The 23,184-nt window shown below is 41.8% G+C and overlaps 1 protein-coding gene and 1 long non-coding RNA gene across 3 annotated transcripts in view; both read left to right on the forward strand.

The window, feature by feature from the left end:
- The window catches only part of LOC131239849 (uncharacterized), a 37,165-nt gene extending 23,078 nt beyond the window's left edge, over nt 1–14,087 (forward strand). The window contains exons 8-9 of one of the 2 annotated variants that reach the window (XM_058237733.1): nt 12,172–12,321; nt 13,527–14,087. In XM_058237733.1, the coding sequence (XP_058093716.1) occupies nt 12,172–12,321; nt 13,527–13,654 (278 nt within the window). In that variant the 3' untranslated portion in view covers nt 13,655–14,087. The remainder of the gene's footprint in view (nt 1–12,171; nt 12,322–13,526) is intronic. The other variant, XM_058237734.1, reaches the window with a different exon arrangement.
- On the forward strand, nt 10,157–11,221 carry LOC131239850 (uncharacterized). Its single transcript, XR_009168437.1, has 2 exons — nt 10,157–11,138; nt 11,178–11,221. It is a non-coding gene; the product is annotated as an uncharacterized LOC131239850 (long non-coding RNA).
- Nucleotides 14,088–23,184: the final 9,097 nt, after the last annotated feature.

Consider the following 23,184-nt stretch of genomic DNA (forward strand, 5'->3'; position numbering starts at 1 on the left):
CACACACACACATGCATGGTGATCCATCCATCCATTCTTCCATCCATCCAACCATCCATACAATGACACATACATATACACACACATGTATGATTCATTCATCCATCCATGGATACATACATAAATACATACACATACACATACATACACAATACACACATACATCATCCATCCATCCATCCATCCATCCAACCAACCATCCAACCATCCATCTAGTCATCCATGCATGCATACATACATTCATCCATGATCCATCCATCCATCCATGCATGCATTCATATGCACCCATACATTATGCATGCATGCATTTCATCACACAATCATGCATCCATAAAAAAAAATCAAATGTATTTTTTTAATAAACAAAATTTTAACTATTTTTAAAGGAAAATTTTGATTTCAACTAACAAATGTATCCCGTTGATAAAAAAAACATGGACCATAGATAATGAAACGTCGTAACATTATAGAAATTAAATAGATTTTTATTTATTTTTTTAAATATATAATTTTTTTTCTCCCAAAAAATTGAGAGATGAACATGGATCGATAGATCAACCCCTCCTCATCATCATATTACAAAATGTGGCCCCAATTATTATTTTAGGGAAGAAAATATGGAAAAATCGATTTTCTTTCCATTTTCCCCAAATTTCCCATTACGATCCAATCTCTCAAATTTTCGCCCAAGTTCATGTCAATGCATGAAAATCGTGCATAAACATGGATTTGAAATGAAAACCATGAGAAAATCAATGATATATATATATATATATATATATATATATATCACTTCTACACATCTTCAAGGTTCCATACCACCGAGCTTTTGATCCTCAATTTCTTCCCCAAATCGGAGATATGATCCACAAGCAATGACGAAGAGGTGCCGAAATCCACCATCCCTTACAGATCTGAAAAAAAAATAATCCAGAAATATCGATTTTCTATTTTTCTGAATAACTCAAGAACTCTTTGGGCTGGACAGGTTCTTGAACTGTATCGGCACTAATATCACCAATACAATCAAAACTTGGAATTTATACACAGTTTTCTAATGATATATTGGTGAAATATCAACATATCAATACCTAGTGATATATCGTTGATATTAGGAATTATCTGAACTAAATCTAAATGTGATATAGATATCAATGAGGTAGCAATACCAATAATATCAGAGATGTTATTGATAATATTGGCGATACTCGGAACACTGCTCATAGCCGCTACCATAATGTGGCGGCATTTTTCACACGGAGCTCGAGTGGGATGCAGGGGCATACTCAGGGTGGGTGGCCCGCAGAACCCATGGATTTGTGGGGCCCATGAGGAGGGTTCGGCTGAGGATCTAACCCATGGATTTGGGGCCTTGGCTATGAGATAAATGGATTAATTCGGCATACTCTATCAGTTCAAGCTTTTAGAGCAAGTGGTTAATTGTCTCGCATCAAATTGGTTCTAGAGCGGGAGGTCTCGTGTTCAAAACTCCTCATCGAGGGTGATTAATGTGGGGGCATTTTCACACCGGGCTCGAGTTGGGTAGCTTGTGGGATGCAGGGGCATACTCAGGGTGGGTTATCATGTGTGCATGAAGTCCCATCCTTGGTCCCTAACTGATTGTCATGTCACGGAGGTCTCCTCATTCGGTGACACTGCTGGAAGTGAAATTCCACACATCAATAATTACTCCCTCGAATTGGGACCCCACGAACAAGAAAGCATCCAATGGATACTTCTCTTATAGCATGCTAGATAGTCTTGCCTTAGAAAATTTTCATATACTCATGCACACTGCAGTAGCCACAACTTAGGCCACTGCGATTCATCAAACATCCACCATTGGGTTACCAGATTATGTCTCTTCATGATCCCCAACACGATTTACACATTATACATTGCCTATATTATAGGATTAATTCAGTTTTTCCCTTTAAACTAAGGGTTTTCTTACGAGCTGTAATTGATGGCATTTGATATATGATGGATGGAAACGTAAAGTCCTACACGATCAATAAATTAAAACCCCTATAAGAGGGAAATTTGGTTTTTCTCTTTCTTCTATGACTAATTCATCAGATAGTAAGAAAACACAATTATTTTCCAAATTTCCCAAAGGGGATCCTTAAAGAGAAACTTGATCATCCATCTCAATGGATGGTGGGAGGACCACGATCATGGCTATAAAAGGATGCACACAGCTTCCCCCTGCCAGGGAGGTTTTCCCTAGACTCGAAGAACCACCTCTGGTTCCCTTTTATTCCTTTTGTGGATGTGCATATTTCGAGAGAGGGGTGAGTCGCACCTTGAGTTATTTTTGAAACTCTAGTAGGTGCAGCCTTGCACTCCTGTCTTCTGTATAGGACTGTCATTTCTGACATTCCTTGATCACTTTGTGCAATAGGGTGAAATCCTGATCAACATCTGATTTTATGTTTCTGCACTTCATCTAATCTCTGGGCCTAACTATAAAGTGGTCAGTAAGACTGCAACATCTTCAGATAACTTCACTGATTGCAACATCATGCACTGTCTTCAATCCTAGGCCTGACCGTAGGCTTCCAAAGTGTAACGTCTTGCAGTGTCTTCATTCATGGATCTAGCAATAGGCTTCTAGAGTGTAGCATCTTGCACTATGTTTTCACCTATGGGCCTAACCGCACACTTCCAAAGTGCGAAATCTCGCACTTGTCTTCATTCAGGGCCTAACCCTGGGCTTCTAGAGTGTAACATCTTGCACTCTGTCTTCATTCATGGTCCCAACCCTAGGCTTCTAAAGTGTAACATCTTCCAATCTCTCTTCATTTCCGAACCTTAACCCTCAGCTTCCAGAGTGCAGCATGTTGCACTCTATCTTCATTCATGGTACAAACCCCAGGCTTCCAGAGTGCAACATCTTGCATTACTCTTCATTCCTCAGGGCCCAACCCCAGGATTCTAGAGTGCAACATCTTGCACAGTCTTTATCTGTGACCCACCCAACCCATCTTCTAGCATCTTCATTCCTGTGCCCAACCTATGCTTCTAGAGTGTGAAATCTTGTGCTCTATCTTCATTCTTAGGCCCAAACCTAAGCTTATGTTCATTCTTAGCCCAACCCAAGGCTTCAAGACACCGTCTTTTGACAGCTACTTCCACTTCTCCTTTACTCCATGCACGGACATTGATGAAGGATCGATACATGAATTAAGTAACATGTGAGATCAGATAACCAAATTAAGATATCTAACAAAAAAAACACAAACGTCACTATATTCATCACACATATCATGAAAATCAAAAGAAAATCATGCATAATCATGTCCTAAGCTACGAACATCGTAACATAAGATCATTAAATAAAACGAAACTATGATCTAATGGATGTAGGGACATCCAATTAGCATAAGATATAGTCTATTTCAAAATAGGAAACCTAATACAACCTAGGGTGAAAATTAGGGTTTGGGTAATTTGGAGAAAGTTAGGGATTTTAGGTTTAGGGTCAGGGTCTCGGGGATGGAAGAATGAGGTTTGATATAATGATGGTGGGAAGCCAAAAGGACCAGGTGAGAATCACACGTGGCTTTACGGTCACACGAGTGGCGTGGGAGGATGGGTTTAGGGCGGTTAGGGTTTGGTTTGTGGATGGGTATGAGAAAGTTGGGTTTGGGAGAAAACGAAGATTTGAGATGAGACAAATAAGAACCTGAAGAGAATACTTGGATGAGGAAGAAAAATGAAGACGGTGTGGGGATAGATGGAGACCTTGTACCTCCGTTGATGAAGATTAGCCTCGCACCAATCTTCCTTCCAAATTGCATGGAAGTATCTTCAAATCGCATGAAGATGGGAGAAGAAAGCAAGAGCTTTTTTTAAAAAAAATTTATTTTTTAATCACGAAATTTAATTAGGGAGAGGTCACACGCTCTCCTCTTTTTATAGATCTAAGAAGTTTCAAAAATTACTAAAATCCCCGTCTTGTGAGCTTTAACGAAAATAGCCCTAGTCTAAATAAAATCAACTAAAACACCCATAATGTGTCCAAATATAAAATAATCAAAAACTAAATCCTAAAATATGATAAAGTCTAAAACTGATGTGGACGATCAATGATCAATGACCTGATCATGTGATCCATGCGATCTAATGGCCCAATCGTTGCGTCCCTCCGATCTAATGGTCTGGATCACTCCATAAAGCAGCCCATGTGCATCTTCTCAGTGTGGGGTCTTTCAGATGCTCACACATGCACATGGGGTCTTCAGCAAGATCACGGGCACTCGCTTAGCCACAGGGAAAGTAGTGTGGCCCGTCTCCTCCTCTGATACGTACGTAAGGGTGTACGTGACGTGATGTCCTTATCAATTCTCTTCGACTGAGAAGAGTTCGCCTTTGGCGGACTAAAACTCCTGTAGTGCTCCAAAATGTCTGGATCTAAATGTTGTAGCTCGTCCCTTGTAATCCACGTACTGTTGGAGATCGGCTCGTGCTTTCGCTTGACAAGGAATTTTTGAAATCCTCCATGTCAAGTGGAAACTGCTTGTGTATCCAGTATGTCTTCTATCTGTTCGCTTCGAGTAGGCAAGGAAAGTAAAGGTGGTTATGGCTCTAATGATTGGTCAGGTAAGGGTCATGGATTTGGTACTAGGTCACGATCTGTGGGAGAGTCTGTGGATGGATCAATAGGTGAAGTAGTAGATCCCTTGTATAGTACTAGATCTTCCACATTAAAAGTAGAACTAATTCCCATGCTAGGTGGAAGGTCTACTTCATATGCATTAAGACGCAGTTTCTGCATTATTTTGTATAGTCCTGCGCTATGTGCTTGTAACTTTTTAATGGCCCCATGTGGGAACCGCTCAGGCCTCATGCGAACCATGACATAATCTCCTACTTAGAATTCATGAAACCTGCGATGAGAATCAGCAAACGCTTTGTATTTTTCATTATTTACATTAATTCGCTTCCTAACCTCACTATGCAACTCATGTATATGACGTTCAAACTCATGTGCGGACTCAAATGACCTATGAGACACATGCATAGGTATGAGATCTACAGGTTTCCTAGGTTTGTAGCCATGCACAACCTCAAATGGACTCATGCCTATGGATCTATTGATGGAACTATTGTATGCTAACTCGGCTATAGGCAAAACGGTATCCCAAGTTCGATCGTGATCACCAACAAGACATCTAAACAGATTTCCAAGACTCCTATTGACAACTTCAGTTTGACTGTCTGTCTGAGGATGATAGGCAGATGAAAATTGAAGCCTTGTCCCCATCATGTGCCATAGTGTCTTCCAAAAATTGCTCATAAAGCGCACATCACGATCAGACACTATGGTCTTAGGTAGACCATGTAAACGCACTACCTTCCCAAAGAAAAGCTTAGCCACATTGGAGGCATTCGACGTTTTCAAGCACGGAATGAAATGGGCTATTTTGGAAAAACGGTCCACAACCACGAATACGGAATCGTGTTTCTTGATAGTTTTCGATAAGCCCAACACGAAATCCATACTAATATCTTGCCACGAAGCATGGGGTACTAACAAAGGTGTATACAATCTTATATTTTGCTTCCTCTGCTTTGCCAGTTGACGAGTCTTGCATTGCCCAACAATCTTGGCTACATCTCGCTTGAGACTTGGCCAATAAAATCTATCCTCCACAAGGGCAATGGTCTTGTCCCTCCCCAAACGACTAACTATCCCTCCTGCATGAAGTTCCTAAACTAGGAAATCACGGAGGGAGGTACGAGGAATGCAAAGTCTGTCACCTTTAAATAGGAATTCATCGATGATGACAAATCTAGGACTATCAATCGACTGACCATCTCGTAGTGATGCATATAAATCTCCAAAATCTAGGCATGTAGGATACTCCTCTCTTAGTCGATCAAACCCAACCACTTCTACTCTCATACTTTGGAGAAGCGTCACTTGATGAGTAAGGGCATTAGCAGGTTTGTTCTCGACCCCAGCCTTATGTTTAAGAACGAAAGAGTATTCTTGAAGAAATTAGACCCATTTAGCATGCCTAGGGTTTAGTTTCTTCTGGGAACTGAGGTAACATAAGGCCTCGTGATCAGAGAACAAGACAAATTCTTGTGGTAATAAATAATGCCGCCAATGGCGCAAGGATTGGACGACTGCATAGAAGTCTTTGTCATAGGTGGAATATCGTTGTTTTGCCTCATTCAACTTCTCACTAAAATAAGCAACAAGGTGCCCTTCCTGACTAAGCACACCACCTATACCTACCCCAAATGCGTCACATGCGTCCTCAGAGACTTTAGAAAACTCTGGAAGGCGCATGATGGGGGCTTCACTCATCTTGCCCTTAATCTCCTTAAAAGCTTTAGAGACAGCTGTAGTCCATACAAACTCCCCTTTCTTGATGCAATCCGTGATGGGAGCCATAATGGAGCTAAATTCTCTAATGAACTGCCTATAAAAAGTTGTCAAGCCATGAAAGCTTTGCACCTCATAAATATTGTGCGGTTCAAGCCATTCAACTATGGCACAGACTTTCTCGGGGTCCGCTCTCATGCCCTCAGATGATGTGATGAACCCTAGAAATATAACGCTCTTTGACATAAATGTACACTTCTTAAGGTTAACATATAGCTTTTTAGTTCTGAGGACCTCGAAAACTTGCCTCAGATGGTGGAGGTGTTGTTCCTTTGATGTGCTATAGATAAGAATGTCATCAAAATACACCACAAGGAACTTACCCATGAATGGTCTCAACACCTGGGTCATCACTCTCATAAATGTGCTCGGGGGCGTTAGTCAAGCCAAAGGGCATGATTGGCCATTCTTATAGCCCATCCTTCATCTTGAAGGCTGTCTTCCACTCATCTCTTAGGCATATACGTATTTGGTGATACCCGCTCTTGAGGTCAATCTTCGAAAAGATTGTGGCACCCTCTATTTTGTCTAACATATCATAAAGACGCAGTATGGGAAACCAGTACTTGATTGTGATTTTATTAATGGCTTGACTGTCCACACACATGCGCCATGTACCATCTTTCTTGGGCGTGAGAAGCGCTGGCACGGCACACGGACTCATACTCTCCTGAATGAAACCTTTTCTGAGGAGCTCATCTACTTGCCTCTTCAACTCCGCATGCTCCGTAGGGTTCATTCGATAATGAGGAAGGTTTAGTAGAGTTGACCCAGGAATAAGATCAATGGCATGCTAGATGTTTCTCATGGGTGGAAGTTCATTTGGTAAGTCCTCTGGAAATACATCGTGAAACTCATCCATAATTGGCTTCACCTTAAGGGGTCCCTCTACACTAACCTCGAGTGTAATTTCTCTCGCCACTAAGGCGTACACCATTGAATCCACTATAGTCTCTCTCTCAAACTCCTTGGCGTTGATCACATGGAGAGACTTAGGTTGGTATTTCCTCGTATCCCTTGGGTTACCCGACTTCCGTTCAGTTTTCTTATCCGCATTGCTTTTTGGTGGGAAAGAAACTAGAGATATCTTTTTGCCTTGATTTATGAATGAACATACATTTGAGCGGCCGTATATCGTCACATCATGGTCAAATAGCCAAGGCCGTCCTAAAATGATGTGTCCAACGTCCATAAGTAAGACATCGCACCACAACGAATCTGAATAGGATCTAAAATTAACAGGCAGGAGATCACTGGGTAACAGGTATGGAAGATGCATCCGCCCATGACACTATAGGGCTGAATGTGCGGTTCAGGTTTTAACCCCAAACGAGACAAAGTGCTAGTGGAGACCACATTGGTACAATTGCTACTATCGACGATCACCTTGCAATTCTTCTCTCCACATTTTGCATATGTGTAAAATATCGTAGTTCGACGCCAATCATCATTCTCCTTAGCATTGGTCAAGGCGCACCTGACTACTGCAAGTGGTGTGGTCTCTTCTCCTTCTACTTCTTTATCACTAACACCATTGATGTTGGGCTGATAAAATTCTTCTTCAAGATCACCCTGTTCATCTCCTTCTTTCTCACCATCATCAATTACCGGGGTTTTGTTCCTCTCTTTTGATGGACATTGATGCGCATAGTGACCAATCCCATGGCAATTGAGGCATTGCGTTTGCTCACCTCCCCTAAAGCTAGCACTCGTTATCCCCTTTCCTTTGACATCTCTAGGGTTGGGTTAGGATTCAGTTTGGGGCTTAGACTGATTTCCCATGTTAGGCTTACCCCCTTGAGAGTAAGTCTTGACACTTGGATCCCGAGTGTCATAACGCTTACCAACTAGTGCCTTGAGGTAGTGTTCAATGTCTTGCACCACTTGGTACATGTGCTTTAATGTACTAACATCACAAGAATAAAGTTCTTGTTGGATATCAAATCGGAGGCCCATCCTGAATCTGGACAATGTAACCATCGGGTCCTCCTTAATGTCACATCGCATCATGTACTCTTCAAACTAAGTGATGTAATCTAGAACGATCATGGATCCCTGGCGCAAAGCCTGCCACTTTTGGTCTAGGAGCCTCTGACGATAAGAAAGAGGGAGCTACTTTTCTTTAAGGACCTCTTTCGTCTCGGCCCAATGCACAACTGTGAGCTCTCCTTTCCTTTCAATTTTACGCTCTATGTTGGTCCAAAAAAGTTTGGCTTGGCCCACCAACTTCATCTTGGCAAATCTTACTTGACGGGTATCAGACATATCATACCACTCAAAATAGTGGTTCATGCCTGCCAACCAATTAAGGAATGCTTTGGGGTCCAATCGACCATCAAAATTGGGGGCATCAACTTCCACACCTTTCATGACTTGTGCATCTGGATCATAACGCTCATAACGCTCCTTACGTGGTGGCAGCACATGTGCTCGACCACGGTTAACGCCTTGGCCACGATCATTCTCCCGCCTATCAACTTGATTTCCAGCCTGAGATTGAACGTCATCCCTAGTGTCGGGGTTTGCTTATAAGGAGGCCTCAAGTTGATTGACGCACGCATTGGTTGCGGTTAATTGAGTGACAGTGGTTCTATTGTGCGCTTCAATGGTCATCAAATGGTTATTGATAGCATTAAGAGCCTCGACAATCTGCTCCAGATTCATATTAAGATGTAAACCAAAACCACGCCCTGAACGAGTGGGTATACACGAGGAAATTCTAAAAGGAAACCCTAGATGTAACTCTAACCTAGATGTGACACAAAAATCCTATATGGCCTAGATCTATATGGGGACTCAACAAAACCTAGAAAAAGGGCTGACTAACTCAACGAAATGTCCCCTTCGTAGAGCTAGTCACGCGGGGGTTGCAGGGGGCGGCGCACCCCTACCCAGGGTTTGGGGCGGAGCGCCTGAAACGTAAACGATTTTTAAATTTTAGATAAAGTGTTTCTATATAAAATTTTCACCACAAAGATGGATTGACAATAACTTGACATACGCTAAAACTGTGCTCTGATACCAAATTTGATGCAGGACCGATGCATGAATTAAGTAACATGTGAGATCAAATAACCGAATTAAGATATTTAACAAAAAATCACAAACGTCACTATATTCATCACAAATATCATGAAAATCAAAAGAAAATCATGCATAATCCTGGCCTAAGCTACGAACATCGTAACATAAGATCATTAAATAAAACGAAACTAGGATCTAATGAATGTAGAGACATCTAATTAACATAGGATATAGTCTATTTCAAAATAGGAAACCTAATACAAACTAGGGTGAAAATTAGGGTTTGGGTAATTTGGGGAACGTTAGGGATTTTAGGTTTAGGGTTAGGGTTTCGGGGATGGAAGAATGGGGTTTGATATAATGACGATAGGAAGCCAAAAGGAGTAGGTGGGATTCACACATGTGGTCATACGGTCACACGTGTGGTGTGGGAGGATGGGTTTAGGGCGGTTAGGGTTTGATTTGTGGATGGGTATGAGAAAGTTGTGTTTTGGAGAAAACGGAGATTTAGGATGGAAGAATTAAGAACCTGAAGAAAATACTTGGATGAGGAAGAAAAATGAAGACGGTGTGGGGATAGATGGAAACCTCGCACCTCCGTTGATGAAGATTAGCTTCGAACCAATCTTCTTTTCAAATCGCATAAAAGTATCTTCAAATCGCATGAAGATGGGAGAAGAAAGCAAGATTTTTTTATTTTTTATTTTTTATTTTTTTATTTTTTAAATCATGAAATTTAATGAGGGAGAGGTCACACGCCCTCCTCTTTTTTATAGATCCAAAAAGTTTCAAATTTTACAAAAATCCCCGTCTTGTGAGCTTTAACGAAAATAGCCCTAGTCTAAATAAAATCAACTAAAACATCCATAATGTGTCCAAATATAAAATAATCAAAAACTAAATCCTAAAATATGATAAAGTCTAAAACTGATGTGGACGATCAATGATCAATGACCCGATCATGTGATCCATGTGATCCAATGGCCCGATCGTCACGTCCCTCCGATCCAACGGTCTGGATCACTCCTTAAAGCAGCTCATGTGCATCTTCCCAGTATGGGGTCTTCCAGATGCTCGCACATGCACATGGGGTCTTCAGCACGATCACGGGTACTCACCTAGCCATAGGGAAAGTGGTGCGGCCCGCCTCCTCCTCTGATACGTACGTAAGGGTGTATGTGACGTGATGTCCTCATCAGATCTATTTGCTTTGAGAGAGCTGTGAACAACAAAATATTTCTCCAATAAAGAGAGTATCAAACTAATAGTGAAAAGGAAGGACAAGAAGAAAAGTATGGAGGAAAAGGAGAAGGAGAAAGAAAAGTGTCAACTGAATAGCAGGTAGTAGTTGGTATACAAACTTCTCTAGGATAAGTACCACTTGAACAATGGATAATAGTTCTAGAGGAAATAAAATGGCACCTTGTTGGAAAACAGCCCCGATATCTTTCAGGATAACCCCCTTGACGTATTTAGTTACCTAAACCAAGTCGAAAACTGCCCTTGTAGGAAGAAAGACTCTTGCTTGACATTCAACCTATGGAATTGTTAAAGAATGGAACAAATCTCATCCTATTTTGGCCCTCCCGTATCCAGCAAGTCATGCAGGAGCCCCTTATGGGCTGTTGACATTTTCAAAACTCTCTCAAAACTAATTATCAAGCTTCGAAGGCTCCTAAGCTGGCTAATAAGCACTCTCATATTTGATGCCGACGTGGGGTCCACCTTAAACTAGTAACAACTTGGAAATTAGTCCAATCTATTCATCAAGAGCTTAGCAGCTTTAAGAACCTGCTATTTTTATTTTTTTTTAATTTTTTTATTTTTAAAGAAATAGAAAAAAAAGAAAAGAAAAGAAAAGAAAAGAAAAGAAGGGCCTCGTTAGGCTTATTGCATGGCATATATGCATGTGAGATCCATTTGAATAGGTTAGAAAGCCTAGCATTTGAGTTTCTTTCCTCTTTTTGGGTCCTTGTACACGTCATATCTGTTTATTGGGACCCATGTTGAACTACATCACTTATGATTTGATATATCATCACTTGCATGATAGCCATCCATAGGGGTATACAAACGTATGAGGGTTAACCCCAATACAAATGTGCCACAGTCATCCTGATTCCCGATTGCTAATGGGCAGCAAACATAGTAAACTTGGTGAAAATAAAAGTGCCTTTGAAAATTAGGGACCACTATCTGTTAGTGACTATTCAATTTTCCTAGAACATGTTAATAGGAAAGAGTCATTTTTCATTTTGCTGCAAGTGTTTCTTAATTTCTCTTAGCGACTATAAATAATCATCTAATTTATTTCTTTCGGAATTTCATTTAGGAGCTTTTAGACCTCTTGTTTCTTTAAAGCTTATGTTATATTTACTAAGGGCCTTTTTGGTAGATGCCTTGAATTGAGTTCATCTCATTTAAACCATAATTATGTTTTAGAGATATTCTTTGTTGGTTATCTCAATTATTTTTAGCCTTTACCAAGAAACAAAGTAATGATCTCTAATGCATTATTGCAACCAACTGAAATGAAATGAACATGTTTTTAGGCGTCTACCACACAGGCCCAAGGTAAGAACTGCATCCAAACAATGTTGCTCATTCAAACTTTCATTTATTTTTTGATATAATCATGCAGAGGTTTCTGATATTTGGAGATGAAATGTAATTCTGCTTTTTTCATTGGGTTGTTCAAAGTATTAGCAAATGCTTATTTAAAGTTAACTTGGTTCCTATTTTGATAGGTGACGATGAGAATGAAGCACCTACGGAGCATAGGGTTCCAGTGAGAAAGTCAACCTCCAGTCCACAGCAAGACATCAACACAAGAGCTTCTAATATAATCCCAACTGATACAGAGAACATAAAGATCCAGGCAGTTTCACCAAAATCAGGTAATTAGCATAATTCATGGAAGCTTCATAGATTGGTAGAGTGTGGTTACTGTGGTAATTCAACTAGCTGCAACATACACTATGGATTTAGTTTTTAGTTACTAGAATGGTTTTCTAGGACTTCTCATATAATGATGTTATAGAAGCAGCAGTAATACTTTTTGCTCACCATGTTATGCCAATGTTATTCTCCATATTGCTAGATTAAATCAGAAGAGGGCTGAGGGTGAGAAGTGGAAACAGAAGGTAGATAATAACCTATTTAAAGATCTAAAGCTTCCAACAATCTTGAGATTCTTAGGCAGGGAATCCTCTGATCCTCATGGACAACATCTCAGGTTGATGACTTATGCATCTATGTAGGGGACATCCATTCGGTATTATAATAACTAATGAATAGGATTATGTGAGAATAAGAGTAAATTGGATTTCAATAAATCAGACTAATATGACATCTGAGAGAAAATAATTTGAATCTCGTGACTTGGATGAAGCGGTTGGGATCTGGTGAGGTTCCGAAAGGGGGTGAGGACTGAGGAGATGGTATATATGTCCTAATTTGATTTTCAAGAAGCTATAAAATAGTTTAGTTAGACATTGAAAGATCCAAGTACTATCGAAAGGGAGGACTTTGTTGTATGAGATCCCTTACAAATTTTTTGGGAGAAAATGAACATATTAGAATGAGTGATGTCCAAGAACAATAAACCTACTAGGCCACATGGTTACAAAATTATCAAAATTTCACATCAAATAGCAAGTCGACTATAATATGAAAAGATTAGGAACGTCGATGGTGATTTATACCACAGTAAGTAGACGGAGGAAAATAATAGTCCACAGAACAGAGTGATAATTGGCTTTCAATGAAAATTTCATATGCTTGAAAATAGCATGGCATGGGTTGTGCAGTCGCTTGAATTAGGCTAAACTACATGTTAATAATTTCTCTTACCACTTACTGTTTATTTCTTGAAACATCACATCTTAGTTGCATGCCAATCGTTTTCCTATCTTATGCATGACTATGTTAGTTATCCATTTGGTTGTTTCTATCATTTGAGTCCAATTTATGTATATAAATCACCAGATTTGCTACATTGAAAAATTTCAAGAGTAATGTGAACTTTTCACTCATTCTTTCATGCAAAATGTATCATCTTGAAAACATTCCATAAGCTTATCCGTGCAAATATTCCCTTTAGCTGCAGCTAGAAAGAAGCCATCGGCAGCAACAGTTCCGGTTCCAACCCCTACGCAGGCAGCTGGACCTGCTCCTCGTGGCAAGAACAAGTTCTTTTTGGCTAAATGGTTTGGCTTAGGTTCAAAATAGGAGGAAAGGCTTTTCAACACTTGAGATTGATGGCCGAAATGGTGAGCTGAACATAGATGATCATGGAAGTGAGTTTCCTCTAAATTAAGGGCGGGAAAGCTGCATCATGCAATAACTCATGTTATTGTGTCATTGCAACATCCCTCTTGGTTCGTCAGTTATCAGGCTGCTGTTTCTCAATCTTTAAAGGCAATGATATAGTGCAAGTCCCGATTATTTTGATCTCATTTCAATTATACTGAAAGTGGTCATGGTTGTTAATTCTTAATTTGTTTTTCTTTTCCAAACAATAAGATGGAGAGTTGTTAGTGGTAGCCCTGCTTTTTAGTGTGTCTAGGTGGAATAGAACAAACTAGGACGTTGGTTATTATTTTATTTTATGTTTGTGTTTACGAAAGAACATTATTGAAGTAGATACTTTTGATTCCTTTGATCTGTGTTTTCAATATTTTCTATGCGGATATGACGCAGACAACTTGAATATTGCAGGCGAGCTAACTGAACAGGTGTGTGCCATTGCAGTTAAGTTGAAGTGCCCATTGTGATTCCACAACAAAAATCCGACTGGTGCTTGCATAAAATAATTCGTACTAATTGACATACATGGAAATTTAAATCATTGGCTTGGGAAAGTTGATTAAAGATAGGGAATACATGGTACAATCATCATGCTCTTTATGAAAAATGTTGCCTCAATAAATTATCTCCATTCAATATCACTTCTGATTGTGTGCATCAATTACGAGAATCCCTCATGAACATGATCTATCCTAGAAGAAAGAGGAAAGAACAAAAATAAAATTAAAAAAAAATAAAAAAAATCAAATGAACCAATTGTTTCTCTATCACCGTTTCAAAGTGGTAACTGACAAGATTGAATGATAACGAAAGTGAGTTGATTTTTGTATACAGTTCAAAGAGCAAATCCGATGGTCCCCCATACAGTTCAAAGAGCAAATCCGAAGGTCCCCCATACAGTTCAAAGAGCAAAACTGACGAATTAAACCTTTTGTTCGCGGTTGTCTCATGTACTTGTATCAGATCTTAGCAAAGCATATATAACCCATGACATGGCCGCAATAGAGCACTTTAGATGAAAAGAAGGCTTTTGAAAGATCCTTCAAATGGGTGTACTTTTTAGCCCAGCCATTACTCTTCAAGGTGAGCTTGGTGAGTTTAGATGATTTGATATTCTTCCCTTGAGAAAGATGTGGGTTGGAGGCAAGATGTAGAGTGACTTTCTCCTCTGTCATTATAAACTACCACAAAGCTGTAGTGATTTTTTTTTTTCAAATAGGGAAGAAAAAAAAAATGGTGGCCTTATCTTAAATACATTGAGAGAAAGTGAGCTTTGTATGAGGGATGCCAGGTGCCAACATTCTATATATAAACGGCCCGCATACGGGCTGGCTAGAGATGGTGCAGGTAGTCAAGGCAAGGCCTTCTTTAGGAAGACAAATGACTTACCCATCCGTATCAGGGGATTGTATCTGTTAGATAAGGTGGGTTTGGGGGCGATAAGAGAGTCTTAATGGAGCCTCTTGTCGCTGCTCGGGTGGGGGTCCTGTATATGGATATGATAGGCGGCCCGGATGTTTTTTGTTATCAGGGGGCTGCCGAATTTTGTGTTTGATTTTTCTCTAAATATATATAGAGATATTTGTTATAAAAAAAAATAATAATAAATAAATAAAAAAAAAAACCACATCTATACATGTTAAACATCTTTCATCTCATTTGAACTCTTTCAAATTCAAACAACCATATCTCTTCATCTCTCTCTTTCTCTAGAACTCCCAATTCTCCTTTCTCCCTCACTTCTATACACATTATTTTTCTTCTGTCATCGCGGCATAAGCTCAAATCTATATGCAACATGACCAACATATTAGGATCAATTCACCACTGGTGGGCAAGCATCATTACACTTCATCTGGTTGGGTGGGCCCTGATTGCTTTTTTCATCTGATCTAGCCTCTTAAAATTTTGCAAAACTACAGGCATCTTAAACAAACTAAAGAGGAAATGGTTTCTGGATCACATTGGGTGGGCCCTATTTTTACGTACGAGATCGTGCAAGCGGCCACCCACCGAACAACTTTGATCTTGCACAAGTGGTTTCTGGATGTATGCCGGCACACAGTTCCTACTAGTAACATGAAGAAAAAAAAAACGTAGCCATTGAAGGGTTGGTTGCTGTACTGCCATGTTAATAACACGGTGTTTTTTCTTGAGAATAATTTTGATACTCTAGGAGAGTGTGATGGATGATACTCAGGCTGTTGGAAATTAGTTAGAAATTGCATAAGTGGCATATATGTATCTTAAAATAAAATTTCCAAATTATGGGTATTAGTCTATATGATCATGAAATAGAAATTATGCTTATTTAATTATCTGAGTATTGGATGGTGGACATTTATTGGACAGTTAAACATGATCCAATGCTCTTATTTGAACAAACCTCCACGAATTGGACGTTAGGACTTCTAAACCAATCAGATCTCAGGACCGGCTTTGGGTTCTACAATTTAATCAGACCATTTATTGTATGCCACGTGTGCAACTTCGTATCTGCGTATCAAGCATTACGCATGCCAGAAGATCAAAAGACCGCACCGGTGTTTTTTGTTTTATATTGTCATGGGTAAAACAGGATTAGCGTAGGAGAAGAGTTCAGCTCGCACAACTGTGCTCATCGTGTGATCAGCCAACACCAGTCATGAGCAAGTGGCTCCTCAACAGTCAGAAAGCAACGAATCACTGCCAGGGAAAGGACAAACTCCCTAAGCTTGGTCATTAGGAGATGAAGTATCTCCACTTCCGTTAAATGCCGAGCTCTTTCATGGTCCCATCTATTTCCGAGCTGTTGCTCGGAACATCTCTCAGTAAGGTCTTCCGAGACATGATCCAGACTTCGAGCTGCTACACTCGGCAAGACCCTGCCCCTTACGGTAGGATGAAGAGGATGGTCACCTACGATTTCGTTTATATTCTACTAAGGAAAGGAGCTTGGTCTCAATGTTTGAATGTGACTCCCAAAGGCAGGTCGATAGGTTGGTAATCTGCTCGATGCCAAGGGAAAACTCGACCATGACTCATTAAAGAATCCAGGTCGGCAAGAAGACGTTCGGAACGACCCTATAGGCCATGTCGAACTCGCAAGCTCAACGTCCTACCACGTGCTTTTACTGATTCCGACCCGGTTCTGACTATACCTACCTGAGATCCCAACCTAAAATCTCGGAAGATGACCAAAACACGAATCTGCCCGAGATCTCAGACGAGGATCTCAGGAGATACTCACTACATATTCGGGATACGAATCCCTCTACAATACACCTCTACTAAATAGGAAAATTGTCTTCTACGTCACTGCCCCTCCTCACCTATAAATAGGAGCATCCCTAATGGTGAAAGGTACGTGTTATGGGTGAAACTGGTCTGACTCGGACTCACGAGTACATGCTTCTGAACCAAGGGGATCCTAAACAACAGTCTCAGATCGTTTTGGGGAAGAGTAGGCACTAGACTCCCGAGCCTAATCCTCGGCACCGTATATCTCTGAGCTTCAACCAAGCTTATTTGTACATCTCCGAGCTTCGACCAAGCTTATCTGTACATCTCCGAGTTTCGACCAGGCTTATCTGATCTCCAATAGATGTCTGGATGTATATGACCAGAAGACAACCAGAAGACTAATCGGCTTGGGGAAATCAAGGGGATGGTCCATCGAGAACGGTAAGTGTTGCCAAGGAGGTGGATCCACTCCCTATGCCCAAAGCACAGACAAATCTAGGAATTGATTAGTCGACTAGTGATGATCAGTGCAGAAAGTCACTTCGAGCTGATTGTGGAGATCAGCCCGATTAATCGATGGCTCAGCTTGCCTTGGCCCCATCTTAATTGATTGAGGGTTTAGCTCAGGTCAATATCAACTAATCAAGGGCATATATCAGGTTGGCCTCGACCACTCGTTGCATGATTCTAAGGTCAATTACATCAACACTTATCACCTACACAAATCTCGCATAACGGTTAAGAAACTTATGCAAAGATTATGCCTAAGATCAAGAACCGCCTCTAGCCCACCTACACTATAAATAAGGGGCCCATCTACGTGAAAAGGTACACAGAATCTCTCACCCAAAACCCCTCAATATTACTAGACCCATATTCCTAGATTGACTTTGGCATCAGGGGGTCCCTTGCTCTAGCTAGGGTCTCCTTTGTCTTCTTCCTATGCCGGTGCTTGAAGGTTTAGTAGTTTAGTGAGGGTGAACCGGATTTTTGCATCAACAGTTTGGCGCCGTCTATGGGAACGACGTTAAAGCCATTTCTTACTCTCACATATTGACTATGGCCAAGGGAAAGAAGAAAGTTCCTCCTGCCACCTTTATTGTCAATCCTGTGCTTGCAGAACAACCTGCTCATCGGAATTCATCTTCTTAACTCTAGGCTGAGTCTACTCCTACAGACCTGACACAACGGTCTCAGAATCGAGGAGGCCGCCTCCTTTCCCTGGAACACTAGGTTGAAACATTGGCCAACAATCTTGATCAAATAAGGCAGATGCTGGAGAGGTAGATTCACATTCCTAATCAGGACCCTATCGCATGAACGACCATCGGGGTTACGGCACCAATGGACTCCCAGAAAGATTTATCCCATAACGCTCCAAATCATGCGCCCTCTCACATCTCGGGGACCGCCACACTGGCCCCTTTCGACCTACGCCATTAGCTAGAAAAGAGGAGGCAGGAAAAAGCACCTAAGCTAGATCCCACTCCTGAAGCAGTCGTTGAGAACAAAGATCCCTAAGAAGCTCAAGTGGATGAACTACGAGGTTAGATCGGTGATATACACCAAGCTTATTGAGCACAACCCCGATGTCAATAGATGCCATGAAGGAGGAAGCCGAGCCACCGTTCACTGACGACTTCATGAGCTCGACCCTCCCCCTGAGGTTCCGAATGCCACCCGTCACCCCGTATTCCAGCTCTGGGGATCCCACCGAACATTTGGAATCTTTCAGGGCATGGATAGAATTCTAGTTAGCATTTAAGCTGATTATGTGCACTTTTGCCCTAACCTTAATCGGGGCTGCGCGGAGCTGGTACAGGCAGTTGAAGCCGAAGTCGACCAGTTCTTTTTTTGACCTCAGCAAGGCAAGGCGTTCCTGACACAGTTCATTGTTGGGAAAGAATGGAATAAACCATCCAGTCACCTACTTACTATTAAGTAGAAAGAAGGTGAAGCGCTGAAAGATTACATTGCACGGTTCAACAAAGAGACAGTACAGGTGGACAACTACTCAGACAAAATAGCCTTGACCGCCATGATATCCGGACTAAGGGAAGGAAGGTTCCTCTTTTCGATAGGTAAAAATCCTCCAGCAACCCTAGGCGAGCTCATGAACCATGCACAAAAATACTCTAATGCTGAAGAGCTTTTCAATTCTCGGAAGGCTACTCGAGATGCTGGGAGCTCGGCTAAGGACAAGAAGCGAAAAGAGGAAGCCCTATCCCAAGCACCCTCCAACAAAAGGAGAAGGGACGAGGACCCAGTAAGAGATCAACGACTGAGCAGACGACTTGACAGTAGATTCAGTTCTTATACTCCTCTTGACGTCATGCCCGAGCAAGTCCTCTTCGAAGTTCAGGATAAACGATTGCTGAAATGGCCAGATGAAGACCGATGCGGACAAGCGGGATAAATGAAAGTATTGCCACTTCCACCACAACCACGACCTAGTGATTATTTTTTCCTCAAAGAAGAATTGAGGCCCTTATTCGTAGTGGGCACTTGCGAGAATACGTTAAAGAAGAACGATCATGTCGAAAGGATGAGCAACCCAACAGAACGATCGACAACAACCCCACCGGCGAGATCTGTACTATCTTTGGTGGGCCTACAGCAGGTGGTGATTCAAACCGAGCTCGAAAGGTCCATGCTCAGAGTACTAGCCCTAGCTATTATGTCCATCCCACCAGCAGACTGCACAAGGAGTAGCGAATGAGCCCTTGCGATATGACATTCACTGAGGAGGACGCTTGCGGTATTCAACGCTTACATGATGATGCCATGGTCATAACCATGACCATAGCCAATCGTAAGGTGCATCATATTTTTGTGGACAACTGACATACTTTTTGATGAGGCATTCAATAAGATGGGAATAGTTAGGTCACAGCTCCGACCAGTCAGGACTCCACTGCTTGGGTTTGCGGGTGACAAGGTCATTCCTAAGGGTTCCATCCAACTCCCAGTTATTGTTGGAGAAGGGCATTACCAAACCACCACGATGATCGACTTTTTGGTGGTAGATTATCCCTCCGCCTACAATGTCATCCTCGGACGACCTTCCCTCAACTCCATGAGAGTTGTGGTATCTACTTATCACCTCTTGATGAAGTTCCCTACAGATCATGGGGTCGGCCATATCAGAGGAGACCAGCGCGAAGCACGACAGTGCTACTTAACCGCTCTAAAAGTAAGAACTCCAGTCTATACCTTAGCGGTCACTTCCATCGACCCCAGGGAAGATTCACTCGAGTGAGTCTGACCCAACCCGAACGGTGCAGATCAATTCATCGTTGACTCCTAACTTACAAAACCAAATTATGTATCTCCTTCAGTGTCATGCCAATGTGTTTGCTTGGTCCCATCAAGACATGCCCAACATTAGCCCCAAGGTGATAGTCCACAAATTGAATGTGAACCCGATCATAGACCAGTAAGACAAAAGGGACGAGCTTTCGAGCCAGAGCGGTATGTCGTTATTGCAGAAGAGGTCGGAAAACTTTTGGATGTAGGGTTCATTGAGGAGATCTGTTACCCGACTGGATCGCTAATGTCGTCCTTATGAAGAAGCTTAATGGAAAATGGCAAGTTTGTGTTGATTACACGACCTGAACAAAGCCTGCCCCAAGGACATCTTTCCTCTTCCTAGGATCGACCAGCTAGCCGACAGTATGGTGGGGCATGAACTCCGAAGCTTCATGGACGAATATTCAGGCTATAATCAGATAGCCATGCACCAGCACGATAAGCTGAAGACGACCTTCGTTACTGACAAAGTACTCTATTACTACAAGGTTGCCCTTTGGACTGAAGAACACTGGGGCGACATATTAGCAACTTGTGAACAAAATGTTCGCTTAACAGATCGGATGTTCTATGGAGGTTTACGTCGATGATATGCTTGTGAAAAGCATCAAATCTGTCGACCACATCATTGACCTTGAAGAAATGTTCTCAATTCTGCGACAGTATCAAATAAAGCGAAACCTGGCCAAGTGTGCATTTGGGGTCTGCTCGGGGAAATTCCTTGGGTTCTTGGTTAACCAGAGAGGAATCGAAGGGTCGTCGCCCTCAATCGCTTCGTATCCAGAGCAACCAAAAAGTGCCTCCCCTTTTTCCACAGCTGAAGGGTAATAAGAAGGTAGAGTGGACTGAGGACTGTGAACAAGCATTCCAGTGGATGAAGCGATACCTAGGATCACCTCTGCTACTCTCGAATCTTGAGCATGGAGAACCCTTGCTAGTATACATGGTAGTCTTAGCAGAAACAATCAGCTCAGCCCTTATCAGAGAAACCAGGGGAAAATAACTCTCTATATATTACATCAGTAAAGCCTTGGTTCCCATCGAGACCAGGTATCCGGACGTAGAGAAGCTCGCCTTAACCTTGGTAATCTCATCTGGACGTCTTTACCCATACTTCCAAGCCCACACAATAATAGTCCGAACTAATCAACCCCTCCGTTAAGTGCTTCAGTGGCCTGAGGTGTCGAGAAGACTCACGAAATGGTCAATCGAGCTTAGCAAATTTGATATCAGATATTAGTCAAGGAATGCCATCAAGGGTCAAGCGATAGCTGACCTCATCGTCGAGTTTGTTGAACATAGAAACCAAGTTACGTCAGATGAAATAGATAAGAATGATAACTTCGCAGTCGACCCCATGAGAGAACCTGACCAGCTTATTGATGTGGGCTCATTGGTCACCACATTGAGGGATCCTGAGTCTAACTAGCCAGCAGATGATGCTCGAATGACCAAAGTCGACCACAGCACCTGGACATTGTATGTTGATGGATCTTCCAACTCCAGGCAGGTGGGGCTGGTATTGTCCTCATTACCTTGACCTGACGTCTTTCCAGTATGCCTTACGATTTGGATTTCGCACGTCTAACAATGTCACAAAGTACGAGGCATTACAGCAGGGTTGAGGTTAGTAGCATCTATGGGGGCTCAAGTCCCAGAGGTCTGCTGCGACTCTCAGCTCATCGTTAATCAATTCACCAACGAATATCAAGATAAGGAGAAGTGAATGATTGCGTATTTACAAAGAATTTAAGAACTAATAAGAAAATTCTAAAAGTGCGACATTAGTCTAATTTCGAGGTCAGAAAATTTGAAAGCAAATGCATTGGCTAAATTAGCATCTACGACCGAGGAAGATGTCCCAAGGTTAATCCCGATCGAGTTCTTAGCCGAGCCAAGCATCCATAAGCTCGACCAGGAAACTATCATACCCATACACTCAAATTTGAGCTAGATGGACCCAATTATTGAATACCTTCGAGAAGGTAAGCTTCTCAATGGCTGGCTAGAAGCACGCAGGCTCAGATGCAGGTTAACTTAATATATGATGATAGGGGATATCTTGTACAAGAAAGAGTGCTCTCTGTCCTATCTCAAGTTTCTCCAACCTGATGAAGCCAATTATGTCATGAAATAAATTCACGAAGGGATATGTGGCAATCATTTTGGGAGTCGAGCTCTCACCCATAAGGTCATCCAACAGGGACACTTTTGGCCGACCATTTAAAAGGACGTTAAGCAATATACTCAGAAGTGCGACAAGTGTCAGAGGTTACAACCGTTCCTCATCAACCTGCAGTAGAACTAAATCCGATGACTGGACCCTAGTTATACGCCCAATGGGGATCAACATCATCGGCCCACTGCTCATGGGAAAGGGTCAAACTCGACATGCTGTTGTAGCAGTTGACTATTTCACCAAGTGGGCTGAGGCCAAGCCTTTGGTAAAAATTACTGAGCAGAAGATCATTGACTTTGTTTGGAAAAAAATCATCTGCCGGTTCGAAATTCCACATACCATCATCTCATATAATGAGAGATAGTTCAATAATGACAAATTCCATGGTATGTGCAGGGAACTCGGTATCCACAATGCCTACTTGTCTCCTCGGCACCCCCAAGCTAACAAACAGGTGGAAGCAATCAATAAGATAATTAAAAACCACCTCAAGACTAAACTCGAGAAGGCGAAAGGTGTTTGGGCCAAGGAGCTTCCTTATGTGCTCTGAGCATATAAGACCACTGCTCGGACATCAACTGGGGAGACCTCCATTCTCCCTAACCTTTGGAGTGGAGGCCGTCGTCCCGGTCGAAGTGGGACTCCCTATAACGCGTGTGCAATCCCACGATGAAGCTTAAAACGCGGAGCAGATGGCCATGAGTCTCGACCTTCTCGAAGAAACAAGGGAACTAGCCAGTCT

The sequence above is a fragment of the Magnolia sinica genome, chromosome 3, assembly GCF_029962835.1.
Source record: "Magnolia sinica isolate HGM2019 chromosome 3, MsV1, whole genome shotgun sequence".
In the NCBI taxonomy this organism is placed as follows: Eukaryota; Viridiplantae; Streptophyta; class Magnoliopsida; order Magnoliales; family Magnoliaceae; genus Magnolia; species Magnolia sinica.